Raw genomic sequence first — 14323 nt, 5'->3', positions numbered from 1 at the left:
CCCTCCCCGCCCCTTCACCCGCCGCAGCACCGCCGCCGCGCCCTCCGACTTCCCGTAAAGAGTCCGCACCGCCGCCCGCCCCGCGCCCGCCGCCGCAGCCCCGCCGCCCCCCACCGGCCCCGCGGGGGTGCCCCGAGCCCGCGGGTGTGGCCGCCGCGCCCCCCGGCCCCGGCGCTGCCCTCGCCCCGCGGCGCGGCTCGGCCGCCGCCCGCCCCCCCCCCGCGGATCCCTCCGCGCCGCGCTCCGCTCCCTCCGCCCCGCTCGCACTGTTTGGGAGCAACCGGCCGAGCCAGCGGCGCCCCGGCCCCGCCAGCGCAGCGCGGACCGGCCGAGCGCACCCAGCCCGGCGCGACCCCCGGCGCTCTCCCTCCCTCCTCGCCATGTCCCTCAAGCAAGCGGCGGCGGCGGCGCAGCCCGCCGGCAACAACCGCAAGCCCCCCGGCGGCGGCGGCCCCGGCCTCCCGTCAGCCGCGGGGAGGCAGAACATGGGCAGGTGGGTGCGCAGTGCCGCGGGACCGGCCCCGGCTCCGGTCCCGGGCCCGGCGCGGGCGCCGCTCGCCCGCCCCCCTCCCCCCCGCCCTCGCCCCGCACCGGCCTCCATGGGCGGCGGCGGCCGGGGAGGGGGGGCGCGGGGCCCGCAGCATGGCGGGGCCGGGGCGGGGGCCGCGATGGCGGCGGGCGCGGCGCTCGCGGCCCCGCCGAGGGGGTTCCGCAGTGCCGGGGCGAGGCCGGGCCGCGGCCGGTGCCCTTCAGGCGCGGGGAGGGCACGGCGCGGAGGCTCCATTTCGGCCCCCCGCGGGGCCCGGGGCGGGGGGCGCCGCTTCCCCCGGGCCGACGTGACCCGCCTGCTGAGGAGGGAGCGGGGGGAGCGGGGGGCGCGGGCCGCACGTGTCGGGGCCGGCGCGGGAAGGGCCGCGAGCGATGGCGGCGGGGCCGGGGGGCGGCCCGGGCGGGGAAGGGGGCGGCGATCCGGCCCCGCGATGGCGGCGCAGCGCCCTCGGCTCACCCGGGGTGGAGGGTGGGAGGGGGGGGGTGGTGATTTTTTAGATTTTAAAATTTATTTTAATATTTAGGGATCGTTATTATTTGTAATATTTTTTAAAAATTTTTTTTAGTATTTTTATTTGATTTTTTTTTTAATAATGGAAATCGCAATAAAATTCTCGCGGGAAGGCGGGCCGCGCCGCGCCGCGCCGCTGGATGGTGGCTCCGAGCGCGGCCTCGCTTTTTCCCGGATTTTTGGGGCAGGAATCTTGCAGAGGCTGAGCCCTCTCCTCGCCTCCCCCCCTCTCCCCGCCCCACGCTCGCTGCCTCTGGAAGATTGATCCCGCTCCTGCTCTCAGATCATTAGCTACACAAATCCACTCACATTTTCCCCCTTTCTTTCCCTCAAATAATAAACTCTATAGTGCTGTGGATTTTTCCGGGGCTGCGGGGGTCATAACAAACGATCAGAGCAGGACGTTAACAGTTCTGAAGGTCACAGTCACTCAGAGCAGTTTCATTTCGAGTTTTATTCATCTTCCTCTTCAACTGGACGTTTATTCCCACTCGGTTTTGTGCACTGGCAATAAAACAGAATTTACAGTGGCCCCATTGTTGGACATCACTGGAAATAGGGTTTTACTTTGTTCCCAGCCAGTGGAACTGGAAGCGGAAGAGCTTTGGAATGGTATGAAAAGGACAAAATAAATAACAACAACAATACCTCAGCAGCCCAGAGCACCCATTTAATAGTTTTTGCATATGGCATTAGGTGGGACGTGATGTTTGTTGGGCTCTGTCCCTGCCAACACACAGTGGCACTGTAGAGGTTAACATGAAGGGCAACAAAACCTCCAGCTTATTTTCTGAAATTCAGCCTGATGGCAACCACTTGCCCCCATAGATTTGGGCACGTGGGCTTCAAATTCTCTCCCAAGTTTAAGATTAAAGCCACTGGATTTCTCCAACCAGTGTTGCCTTTCTGGTTCCATTGGATAAATTCCATTTCAGAACTCCTTAGGGAGTTCTGATGGGGCTGCTGAACAACTGATGAAGCCTCAGAGGTGTTGATGCTCTTTCTTTCTTAATTTTTCAAGTTATTTCTGAATGGAGGGTGTGTAAAATCACACTGCTGGAGCCCCATGGAGCACCTTCAGAGAACTTCCCCTGCACCTGCCCTTGGTCTTTTGGGGAGTGCAAATTCAAAAATGGTTCATGCTGTAAATCTGGCCACGTGAATGATAAGCTGAATGGCTTTTCTGTTCAGAAAAATGAAAATTTAGGTGGCCTGCATCTTGGTATCAATATTCTTGAATAAAAACTTAACATCTCCAGTGTATGTCAAGCTTTCTGCCCAGCAACTCGTTTCCCTGCAGCACTAACATTCCCATGCAGAAAAAACAAAAACTACTTTTCATGGCTAAGTTGCTTTTGAAAGCTTAGTTTAGGCAGAAAACTCATTGATAATTGACTGTCCTAGGCCTAATTTTGTGTGTTGCTGGAAGAATTGGGCTGAGCACTTGTCCTTGTACCTCTGCTCATGAGGGAAGGGTCAGCTCTGCTCTCCATGGCTTCACACTGCTGCACATCTGTATTTCAGATCAGAAAAGGTAAAATCCTGTGTGAACACCCAGTGTTCTTTACCACCCTATTAATTGCTTTTAGACAAAGGGAAAAATCAGAAATGAAGGCATCCTTGAAGGTGTTTGGGATAAAAAAGGAGGATTAATACCTTTATGATAAAGAGGCCCCCAGTGAGATGCTGGGTTTGTTTAATGTGCACTATGGCAGATGGGCTTGGGCTGCAGGGGAGATGCCAATAGCACAGCAAGCTGTAATTAGGGAAAATGTAGACTTGGTTCCCAAACTTGCTCCCTGTGCTATCAGAACATTATCTAACATCCACTTTCTGTGTTGGAGTTTTGCTGTTATGCAAGCACAGGAGGGTTTGCTGTCCTCTGGCTGCAGGTTGCATCTATCCCAGCCTTCCTCAATCTTCATCCTTTTTTTGTTCATTTTTCCCCATTGTTATTTTATCTGAAGGCAAAACACCTTAGGGTCAGGGTTTGATGTTTCTTGTGTTGTTACAATTGTGGCAGAAGGGATTTTTCATTTTGGTAACTTGCTTGCCTAACTGGGCTTGGGGAAGAATACATGGAGTTACTGCCCTTTAAAAATGGCTTTTTCTCATCAAAAACCTAAAGCTGAAACCACCCCATTGTTCAATTTTTAAAGAAAATGTCACAAAGTTCTCAATTTATTTTCATTTTTCCTTGACATCCCTTTCTTGAGAGCATGGTGGCCATCCTGTTCAGAGGGAAGGGAAGGGGAATGTTGAGTGCCAAGGTGCTGGAATTCCAGGGCAGTGGCTGTTCTGGAGATCTCACACGTGCCAGCCCCAGGTTTTTGAGTTGCTTCTGACATCTTTGTGTGGGTTTTAGTGCAAATGTGCTAAACTGCTGAGCAGAGTGACTGCTTAACCTGCAGGCCTCTTTCCTTATCACTGTGGGAGCACTTTGGGGTGGTTTTACATCCCTGGTTTTGAGTAACTTTTAATTTAACAACTGATTCACGGCCATGTCTGTGAAGGTTCTCCAGTGACTCAGCCCATCAAGAGGTTCCAGGTGTGCCCTGGGCCAGGTTTGAGTCAGGTTGTTCAATATCCAGATGCTGCAGGAGCTGTCACCCTGTGTGGAGACAGGAATTGGCATTATTGATGTCAATATTGGGGGAAAAAACTACAGAAAATAAAACTGCAGGACTTCTTGCATAATCTTCACTTGACACCTTCGATTCATTTGACTTTATAGAGCCAAACGCTGCAATGAAATAAAACCTTGCATTTCAGATTTCTCCCTTAGAAGAAAAGCTTTGCCAGCTCTCTGCACTAAAGTTCTTTAGAGTACCCTGTAAATTTGCTTTCCAAGCTGCAGCAGTGTCAGTCAGTGCTCCAGAACCATCCATTCCCACTTTAAATTCAACTCTTTGTAGCTACATTTCTGCTCCAGACATTAATTGCAGCGTGGCTGCATTTATTTCTTAGTTTCAAGGTGCAGATGGTGTTGGAAAGAAAACTGGAGACTTTCTTTCCCATCCAGGAGTGACTTTGTTTCCCTTGCATTAACTGGGAAAATACAAATGCGTGACCTTGTTTTGCTTATCCAAACACTCCACTTGGCATGTAAACATTGGAGAGGGAGGTGAGGGATGCTGAGGAAATACTCATAAAAATAGAAAAAAATGTGCAAGTTGCTGCTGGAAAAAAAAAACCATTTATAGTGCAGCTTTTGGGCCCTCATGGAGACTTTGCTTCTTGGGGTGGAAGTGCTGGAGCCAAGGGGTTAATTAAACTGAGTTTAATTGCTCAGTTGTTACTTTGTCCTGAGTTTGTGACTTTGCTACCCCAAAGCAAAGGGTTTCCAGCTTGGATTTGCCAGGCTGTCCTGCCTTCCCCTTAGGTTTACCTTTAACCATGTATCTGCAATGCAAAATGAATTATTTTCGAAATTTTGCCATATTTACCCTCATGAAAATGGGGTTTTAGGTAGCAGTGCTAAATTGCTACTGAGCCTTCCTAGATTCTCCCACCTCCATTTCTTTGTGTTACTCTCCTGTTCCAAATTATGTTCAACATCTGGCAAAACCCATCTACCTTCTCCTTTTGTAAAGGTCCTGAGGGGTTTTTTTTCATGTGTTGCATCAAAGATGTGGCAAATGATACTTTGAACTTGATTCTTCACCTATTGGAATATGAAACTCAAGTTGGTGGCCTTGGTTATAGCAGAAGATACAGTTTTGGCTAAATTGTTGCATTGGTAGGATTGGTAAATATATTTCTTTTCTCATCTTGGTGAATGTGTTGGTTTTTTTTTTTTCTCCCAATGTTTTTGATTAACGGTTGTAGCTGGAAAATAAGAGGTCAGATCTATAAAGAGACCTGGTAGATCAGAGAATTTCTGCTTTAATTTTTGGCTGATGTAGACTTGCTGATGTGGATGTGCACAATCAGTTTATTTCTTGAAAAAGTGTGGGTAGGAACAGTAATTTTGGAAATGTGGTAAGAGATGGAAAATCTGGAATACTCTGGTTGATGCTTAGAGGGAATACTCCAAACTTTCAACCCAGTTATTTTCAGGTCTAAGAATACTCTGTCACTAAAAATGGGAGTGGTTTCTCTTGCAAAGACACAAAACTCTTTCGCTTTTGATCTATAGCTGATGGAGGAAAAGGAGGAACTTCTAAAATCTGTGAGGGCAGCAGATGGAACTGGTAAAATTGTTTGAATTTGGCCAAGTTCTGGGTGACCATGGTGATCAGATTTTTGATTGTAGTAGAAAGACAAATCCAACTGGGCTGTGGGGGTTCCACATCTGGTGAAATGACTTTCACATAGAGAAGGGTCTGAATATTATGCAAAAAATGCTGTTCCATGTTCACAAAGCTTCACTTCTCTCAGAGGCCATTTAACAAATGTCAGATTTGGTAAATGGTGAGATTTGCTCCAGAGCGAGCCTGACATTGTAAGGCTGCCCTATGGAAAGTTAAGGTAGTTAAATAAAGGTTATTTGCATTAGAGCTTTTTTTTTGGGTGAGATTAGCTCTCTGCAATATCCTGAAAATGCCTGCTGGGCACCCCAAATCTGCAGTTCTGCCATCAGCCAGTGCCCTCAGCATGTGTGATGCTCTGAGCCCACAGTTCTGATGCAGAAGCTTGTTGGAAATGAGTCAGGTGATAGTTTAGTGCTTTTTCATTTTTTCCTCATTAAGGCCTTTCATGGCTCTCTGATGGCTTTGCTTATTTCGGCAGAATTTATTGAAGGGTTATTTATGCTCACTGAGAGAAGTTCCTTTGATTTTTTGACTACCCTGTGAGCTCTCTTTTATAAGGGCCTGTTATTTTGGAGGGTAGGGTGTATTCAGCCCCAGCTTGGTGTTTTTAAAAGCATTTCAGTGCAGTTGGCATCTAATGAAGGTGTTGAGGAGCTCTGAGCAGCCTGCTCTAGAGGAAGGTGTCCCTGCCCATGGGATGAAAATGGATCTTCAAGGTCCTTTCCACCATTCCATGATTCTCTGACATCCAGTTGGATTTAGATTTCAGTGTTGTTTAGATAATACCAGGCATGATTCTTCAGGTGTCTTTATTGAAATGGTTGTGTGTCAGTAAGGTGAGTCTATTTAAAAAATCGAGGAGTTTTTTTAATAGAACAGAAGATTTATTTTTGCCTCACATTCCAGTGAGTGCTCCTGAAGTCATAACACAAATCTAAATCACTACAAGGAATATTTGAAACTAGGACTGCTTGGTACAAGGGAGGAATTAAGGCACACCAGTGGAGTTGAAGAATTGGAGCTGTTGGGGAGTTTTTTAGCTGCAGGGATGGTTTGGGGCTCAGGGGCTGGGGTGGAGGGCACAGGCTGAGCCTTGTCAGGGTGTCCTGGGTGCTGCACAGTGACAGGCTGGCTCTAGGAGGAGCTGGTATTTCTGGGGGAATGGACAGAATTATTGTGAGAGCAGTTAGAAATGAGCTTTGTAGGTGGAACCTCACTGACATCAGGGTCAGTTGTTTGGGTGGCCCAAATCTGTCACATTTGGACAACATTTGGAGGCTCGAGGAAAGGACCCTGTGCTGTGTAGGGCTTGAGCCTGATCTTGCCTTTGTGTGCCACAAAGATTTGGAATTTTGTTAGTTGCAGAATTATTCTTTTATTGTTCCTCTGATTTTATAAATTTAGTATTTTCTTCATTTTATCCTTTAATTTATGACAGGTTTTAATTTATTTACCCCCCTGCCTGCTGACAGGTCAGCAGGTTGGAGATAAACCCAGTGGGTCCTTGTCAGGCTCTGCTCTCTGGGAGTGCTGCTTTTCCCAAACCCATTCTCAGCCCTAAATTGGGGTGGGTTTGGGATTCTTGGGTAGGAAATGGAGCAACTCCAGCTCTTTACTCACCTGCCATGTGTGTGTTTCATTGCAGAGGCCGCAGCAGTGGCAAAGGACCCCCTCAGCCCACGGTGAGTTTGTGCTTTCTGCTCTTTGTGCCAGTGCAGGGCTGGGGAAACAGCTTGGCAGAATGGCAGATACTGGAATATTCTCTCCTTTTTTGCCTTGGTGGGTGGATGCTTTAGAGTGAAATACAATTTTTTTAAAGAGTAGCATCTCACATTCATTTAAGTCTCCTGGGAGGGTGAAGGGGGGAAGGTTCACTAAAACTTTTGACTGCACTAATATAAATATTCTGCATTTTCTTGCAATTACAGCTGTAAATATAAATAACATTTAACTTAAGGCAGTGCTTTTTGAATTAGTTCCTATCTGAAAATTCTGACATTGGCTTCTCCCTTAAACAGATGACAGTAAGGCAGCATTTAATGAAATAAAAATAACTACTTTGTGTAGCTTTACTATAAAATTGCTGAGCCATTGTTCTCAGTAGCTCCAATGTGCAGCTTTAGTTGTGCATTACTGGAGCATAGATGTGACTTGACTTGCAGAACATCATTTTATCAGAGCTAAATTCATGGATCTTGATTGAAAGAGTGAATCTTTGAACTTCACTAATCAAATATTTGCCAATTTGTTGCTGGCCTGGTTTTCAAAGATGCCTAATTTTGGAGAATGAAGCAGAAGCAGGAAGATTTAACAGGACTGCAGTTTGCTTACATAAATGTTTATTGAAGATACCAGGACACTTGAGAAAAACTAAAGAAGCTTTGAGGAAAATTGGTGGAAAAGGTCATAGGCAAACACTAAACATCCCCAAGTGTTGGTGTGAGCTGTCCCCAAACTTGTCTGTTCAGCCCAGAAAACTGTTCAAAATATGTTTTCAGTTGAAAAACTCAGAATATGGGAGATCCCAGGAGTTATTTTAGCATCAACACAAAAAGGTAGCAGATATTGGAACAAACCAGCTGCACTGAGGTGAATGTGAGCAGCCTGGGGACACCTGCCCAGCTCTCCAGGCAGGAGTGCAGGTCCTGCTGCTGCTGCACTGAGTTACTTTGGACTAAATTAATACTGGGCTTTGTGGCAATTTAGCACTCCACAATTTGATGGCTTTAATGTGTGTAATCAGGGCTGGGAGATGAAAGGATGAGCTTGAGCAGGCCTGAAAACACCTTTTTGCTTCTGCAGCTCTGCAAGTGCTTCATTCTCTTGATGGTTCTTAAAACCAGCAGGGCTTTTTTTTGTTTAAAAACAAAGGCCTGCTGATATCCCTCTAATCTGAGCCTATCAGCTGCACCCAGCCAGCCAGAGAATTTCCTTAATGGAGTGACATTAGGGGCTCTCCTGGGGTTTTTAGGTTGTTTGGGAGGGTGTTAGATCTTTGTCTGGTCAGAAAAAAGTCAGGGACCCTCTGAAAATCTCCCCTGACATGCTTAATATTAATATTTGATAATATATTTAATAATATATTTAATAATATATTTAATAATATATTTAATAGTAAACATTCCATGTGCATTGCCTGAGTAAGATTTTTACCCCATGTTTCTGAGATTTTCTGTGTGCTGATGAAAGCTTAGGTTGGGTTGGGTGCTCTGGCTTTTGGAATTTCTTCAATATTCATGATGGATTTCTTATTTTTCAGATTTCTTTTGATGGCATCTATGCAAACATGAGAATGGTTCACATACTCACATCAGTTGTTGTAAGTCTTCATGTTTGGAATAATAGTTCCTAGGGAATTGTTAACTAATCCACTAATTGTGATATAAAAAAGTGAATATTAAAATTGAAACACTTTTTGCTAAGGTTGAGCTTTAAAGGATCTCAGAAATTTTAGGCTTGGAAAGGTCTAACTCTGATTTGCAGAGCTGCAGCAGATTTCTTAGGTGCACTGGTTGAATTTTGAATTTCATGTCTTTAGAGAAGTTACGGATAAATAAAATTTATTTTATTATATCCATTTTATAGGGATTAGAAACCTTTCTCCCAAGATTTTAAGGGAAGCCCTGACATGGCAAAATGAAGTAAGGCAGACTGTCCCACATCTGCTTGAGGCCAGGATAAGCTTTTATCCTTATTTGTACCCACACAGGCACAGATTTGGGGTTTGCACAAAACCTCCTTTGTGTGTTTAACTGGTCAAGAGTCTTGTGAGACCCAAATATTCTCCAGTGAGTATCTTAAATCCCTTCAGAACTGCCCATACACACCCAGCTATTTGAATTTGCAGAGCACAGCAGTGTGTTTATAAATGGGCAGATGCTGAATGAGGAAATTGGCTAAAAATTGAGCTGTATTTTTACATTTTGGACCTATGTAAAGAACACGTTTTAGAAAATCACTGTAATGTTATTTGTCATGTTGGTAGAAAGTTATATTTTCATTTTTCTTGCATTCTAGGGATCCAAATGTGAAGTACAGGTGAAAAATGGTGGTATATATGAAGGAGTTTTTAAAACCTACAGTCCTAAGGTAATTTTTTACATTTTGACTATTCCCTGTTGTTAAAATTCTGAATACCGAATAACCAACATTTAATAAAAAATTAAATATTTACCCTGAATTATTTTTACTGTTCATGCCTAGATTTAAAGCAGATTGTAAAAACCTGGTTTTTGCACATTTTTGAGGGGATGACTGTGCAGTAAAGCAGTGTCCTGTGTTTGGATTTCCCACAGTGTGATTTAGTGGTCGATGCTGCTCATCGGAAAACTGCAGAATCCAGTTTGGGGCCAAAAAGGGAGGACATCCTGGAGAGTATCTTGTTCAAGTCTTCAGACTTTGTTATGGTGCATTTTAAGGATATGGATACCAATTATGCCAGAAGAGGTATATTTGTTTTAATTTCTTTTTTTTTATGTTTTAAGTTTATAATTCAAAGTTTTTCATAGTAGATGCTTTAGGATCCAAATACTGAAGTTCATATTTGGATTTGTAATTCTTAAAGAGTACAAAACTGCAGCACCTTGTGAAATCAGAAATTCGTAAATTTAAAAAAATGTATATTTGACTAGCTGTTTTGGTGTCTGGAAAGCAAAGCCTTAGTGGTTTTACAGAATATTTTATAGATTCAATGGGAGGCAGACACATTTTTGGAAATGTCATTCTAAATTTCTCTGTTAAGTGTTATACAAGAATCATTGAATACAGAAACTCTTTGGAAAAAGGTAATTTCTCAGAGTTAGGATATAAAGAGTCTATATTGAGGTAACTTTTGTGTCTAAACATGCTTTCATAGGAATATTCAATAAATACTCCTGGCAACAAAGCTAGAAATTCTTTTAAAATCCTCTATTTGTGTTTTAATTTTTCCTTTACTCCTCATAGACCTGTAGGTAAAGCTCTTCAAAATAGAGAGGTGACAGACAAATCTTAAAATCTTGAAGACTTTGAAACTGTTCAAATCAAACAATTTTCCAGGCATTAAATACTTTTAATGTCTGACCTCCAAGGCCCTGATTATTCTTCTGGAACCTGAGAGCTCACGAGTCAGTTCTATTCCTTTGCAGATTTCTCAGGTTTTGGGCAGCAAATCTCCAGAGTCTTTCTGCTTAATGTTGCTGATTTTCTGGGATAAGGAATAAAAGGAAACACAGTTTTTTATGGCATGGGGTGAAATTATCTCTGTGTACATTTACAGGCTGATTAACAACTGTCACAGGAGCTCAGTGGTTATTGGAACACAGGTTTTATTCCCATTAGCAGGGACTTAGAGATGAGGACATTTAATGAGAATTTCTCTTCTCACCTTGTGTTTGTAGCTGTTCTTGCCTGATCTAAAGCTGCAGAATGAGAGGTTTGTTGTTTCAAGGAATTTTTTTGCTTTTCCCAGATGATGATGCATAATGTCAGAGCAAATGCAGCATTGAAATGCAGATAAGTTCCAGGTTCTGGATGGGACTTGGAATTTAAATTACATGAGAGCTGTTTTATAATGGGTTTGGTATGAACATCACTTTAATGTAAATGCAAACTGGGCTCTCCCTCACCCAATCTTTATAGATTTTGAGCAGAATGAATGAGGAATATGCTACTGCTTCTAGGAATAATTGCTCAATGGACATTTTCTAGAAGAAAATGACTGTTTCAGGTTGAACAGTCCCTCAGTTCACTTTATTAGGTGGAATGACTGAGTCTAAATCTCTTAAATACTGGAGAGCTGAAATAAAGCCATAAAAAACTTGGAGCATGATAAACTGGAAGGCTGCAGAACTTGATAAGTCAGAGTGGGTGAATTAATCTGCTTTCCATTTTGTCCCAAAAACACATTATCTGGAAATGACACTTGAAAGTGGAACTCAGTCTCTGATCACACCTTCACGTTAGAGCAATGAGGGGCTCTCTGCTTCCTGGGAAATGGAATAAGGATTCAAAAGGTTGGGAGTTTGGGAATGTGCATGAAGGAACTAGGAACATGAAAATAAATGTAAATAAACCCAAAAACTGGCTCTGAACTCCTGCCTGAGGACTTGGTGCTCCTTGCTTTGGGGATTGTCCCTGCTTGGTGCTCTGGTTGCACTCACCTAGGAACAGAGACTTTTGAATTATCTAACCCTCAATGGTTTGTGGCTTTCACAGACAGGTGAGGAGAATTTGGGAATGCTTGCTTGGAAAGGCTTTAAAATCATAGTCAAATAAAAGAGCTTTTCATCAGCTCTCCTTTGGGAGGCTTACCTGGGGTCTGATGATCCTTGTGGGTCCCTTCCAGCTCAGAATATTCTGTGATTCTCTCTGTGTACTTTCTTAGCCTGTAGGAAACTTCTAGATTTTGTGGAGCCCTTGAACTGAATAAATTTCTGCAGAAGATACTGTTTTGAAAATTTTAATGCATTCTGGTCTCCCAATAAGTAGCTGTGGATTTTATTCTGGTATTTTTTTCCCTGCTGGGCTGTGGAGGAATGTGGGTAAATGGGTTTGAGGAGCAGAGATGTTTTCTGGAGACTGGAAGGGGAATGGGGAAGAGCAGCAGGTGGGGAGAAAGGGAATGGGATGGAGTCTCCTTTCAGAAGAAGGAAAACAGAGTTGTGTGTGAAAAGGCTGTGCCAGAGGCTGCCAGGCAGCTCCAGTGCTATCACAGCCCTGCAGCTGTGGGGCAGAGCTGATAACGCCCCCAGAGAGCTCAGGGAGGGACAGCACTGCCGGCCTGGGCTGGGACTGGAGCAGCACAGTGGGGTTTGTGCCAAGCATGACTCTGCACCTTCATGGCACCCCTGGGCAAAGCCTGGGCTCTGCCCAGATTGTACAAATTGAGAGAAATTGGTAGGTCTGCACAGACAGGGGTGTTGTGGCTGTGGATGTTGCAAAAATCAATGTGTCCCTGTTGGCTGGGCCTTTGTGCAGCTCTGTCAGCCTGCACACCCTTGCAGCTCCTGGGGTGCTTGTTTGGCTTCCAGGGGAGGGAGGGATCACCTGAGGGTCTCTCTCTGTGGGATTGGGGTTTGCACAGTACAGGCAGGCTGATGAATGAAACACGCACTGGAAAGCTCAGCTGAAGCTGTGTCACACCCATCATTCCCCTTCCAGACTGTTCTGTCTGCTCCTAAAGAGGGGCTGACACTGATTTCTGTATGATTTTAGCAAATCAGCTGCTAAAACCCCACTGTCAGTGCAGGCTGAAATCCTTGGCTGTACATTAATTAATATCAGCACATCTTTCTGCTTCACCTTTGAGTGCTGAGACCCTGCTGCTGCTGCTGCTGGGAGATTTGGGCTCCTCATTGATGACAAACAGAATCAGGTTCTGTTTGTCCTGATTCTACACCAGAATTGTTTCCTGGGAGCCCTGATCAGTCCTCAGAGCTGGTTTGCATGGGATTCAAATTTCAATCAGGCTTTGGAGTTGCCTTCTTGGCTTCTCTTTAAAGACAAGACAATTCAAACATCATAACTTAATGGTAAAGTAAAAGACTTCTGCAATGTTTTTATTGTTTTTTTGGCATGCTGAGGAAAATACTACAAACCCAATGAAGAGAAATGCAGAAGAGAATTAGCTATTTAAGTTTTTCCTTGAATTAGCTCTGAGAGTGGCATCCTTCCAGAGAAAGTGTTGCAAGGGGAATAGCAGAAGGCATCTTCTGAACAAAGGAAGGAAATGTTGGCTCTGCAGAGCCGGTGCTAACTGGTTTTAATGTTTCAAATCAGTAGTAAGGAGTTACAAAACAAATCAGAGTTTGCTGTTGAAACCTTTAAGGTGAAACCTCAGTTTACTTTGCCTTGATCAAAGCTTCAGTGGGTGCCATCAGCACCTTTGGCACGTAGCACTGATTGGTTTAATGGCATTTCAGCTGCAGACTGGCACTTAATTGCACATTTGTGCTCTTCACCAAAATCTGTTTGTGAAAACAAGCATGTTAGACATTGAAATTAATTAAACCCGGACTCTTAATTGCTCTGCTCTGGCACTTTTTGCTTTAACTCAGTTAGCAGCACACACTTGAGGAATTTGCCCCAGCTGAGTTTTTCGCAGAATGTGTATTTTTAATTTGCCTTAATATGAATTTCCATTGCATAGAGCTCTCCTTGGGACTTTTTTTCCATTCATGAAAAATGATTTTTTACCAAGCTTTAAAACAAAGTCTTTGATACCCAGCTCCTGAGCTTAGGAAATGTCACATTAAGCAGGTACAGAGGCAGTGGGGGCTAATTGAGTGTTACAGCCTCAGCCCCTTGTTTCACCAGCTCCCATTTGATCTTTAACTCGGGTTTTACCATGTAGAAAAGAGATTGATTAAAAATTTGGCCTTGTCAAGGTGTCATGTGAACTGCTCCTTCAACAGCTCAGAGATAAGAGGCACCAGATAAGGGAGAGCCTGGGCAGTGTCTTGTCAGTTATTGCTCTGCCAGTCAGCACTTCCAGCAGCAGCTCCTGCTTCACCTTCTACTTCATTAATCATCCTAATTGCCACATTTTTGTTTTGGAAACTGTTATTTTTAGAGGTTTTTTTTACATTCATTTTCAAGTTTGTTGCTGATTAATTTTGGGAGAGGCTTTGCTGGGTTTTTAATTGTGGTCTCCCATGTGCCTGCCCTGCTGTTTGTTGCAGGAAAATTCTGATCTGTGCCTTGAGGTACCATCCTGCTGCATTTAAACTTTGCCTGGATGCTCTTGAGACCACATTGTCTGGCTGGGAATGCCTTTGTAACTTGAATTTTTCATGTCTTTGGTTTTTCTTTGAGTTGTAGAGGTTAACCAGGCAAAGCCTCACTTGTGATTTTAATTGTAAAATGAGAGAGGAACTCAGAGCAGTGGAGCTTCCTGAGCCTGTGATATCCTGAATTTACTGGGAAGCTCAGCAGTGAGTGCACACATCCTACTCAGACCTGCAGCACTTGCTGATAGTGGAGTTTTTGTTTTGACTTGGGTGTTTTTTCCATCTGTATCATTACAATAACA

General features: G+C 44.4%; 1 protein-coding gene and 1 long non-coding RNA gene across 12 annotated transcripts in view; one reads left to right on the top strand and one right to left on the bottom strand.

The window, feature by feature from the left end:
* The first annotated feature begins 224 nt into the window (after positions 1–224).
* The window catches only part of ATXN2 (ataxin 2), a 50313-nt gene continuing 36214 nt past the window's right edge, over positions 225–14323 (top strand). For 7 of the 11 annotated variants that reach the window (XM_074554250.1, XM_074554243.1, XM_074554249.1 and 4 more), the window contains exons 1-5: positions 226–493; positions 6959–6995; positions 8573–8632; positions 9331–9402; positions 9609–9759. In XM_074554250.1, the coding sequence (XP_074410351.1) occupies positions 381–493; positions 6959–6995; positions 8573–8632; positions 9331–9402; positions 9609–9759 (433 nt within the window). In that variant the 5' untranslated portion in view covers positions 226–380. Of the gene's footprint in view, positions 494–6958; positions 6996–8572; positions 8633–9330; positions 9403–9608; positions 9760–14323 lie in introns of all 11 variants that reach the window. The other 4 variants (XM_074554246.1, XM_074554241.1, XM_074554253.1 and 1 more) reach the window with 2 other exon arrangements.
* On the bottom strand, positions 3264–7099 carry LOC141731140 (uncharacterized). The gene is made up of 2 exons (XR_012583068.1): positions 6934–7099; positions 3264–3671 (listed from the first exon to the last, which is right to left on the bottom strand). It is a non-coding gene; the product is annotated as an uncharacterized LOC141731140 (long non-coding RNA).

The sequence above is a fragment of the Zonotrichia albicollis genome, chromosome 18, assembly GCF_047830755.1.
Source record: "Zonotrichia albicollis isolate bZonAlb1 chromosome 18, bZonAlb1.hap1, whole genome shotgun sequence".
Taxonomy (NCBI): Eukaryota; Metazoa; Chordata; class Aves; order Passeriformes; family Passerellidae; genus Zonotrichia; species Zonotrichia albicollis.
The sequence above is the reverse complement of the archived record's forward strand: the minus strand, read 5'-3'. Positions and strand labels throughout refer to the sequence as shown.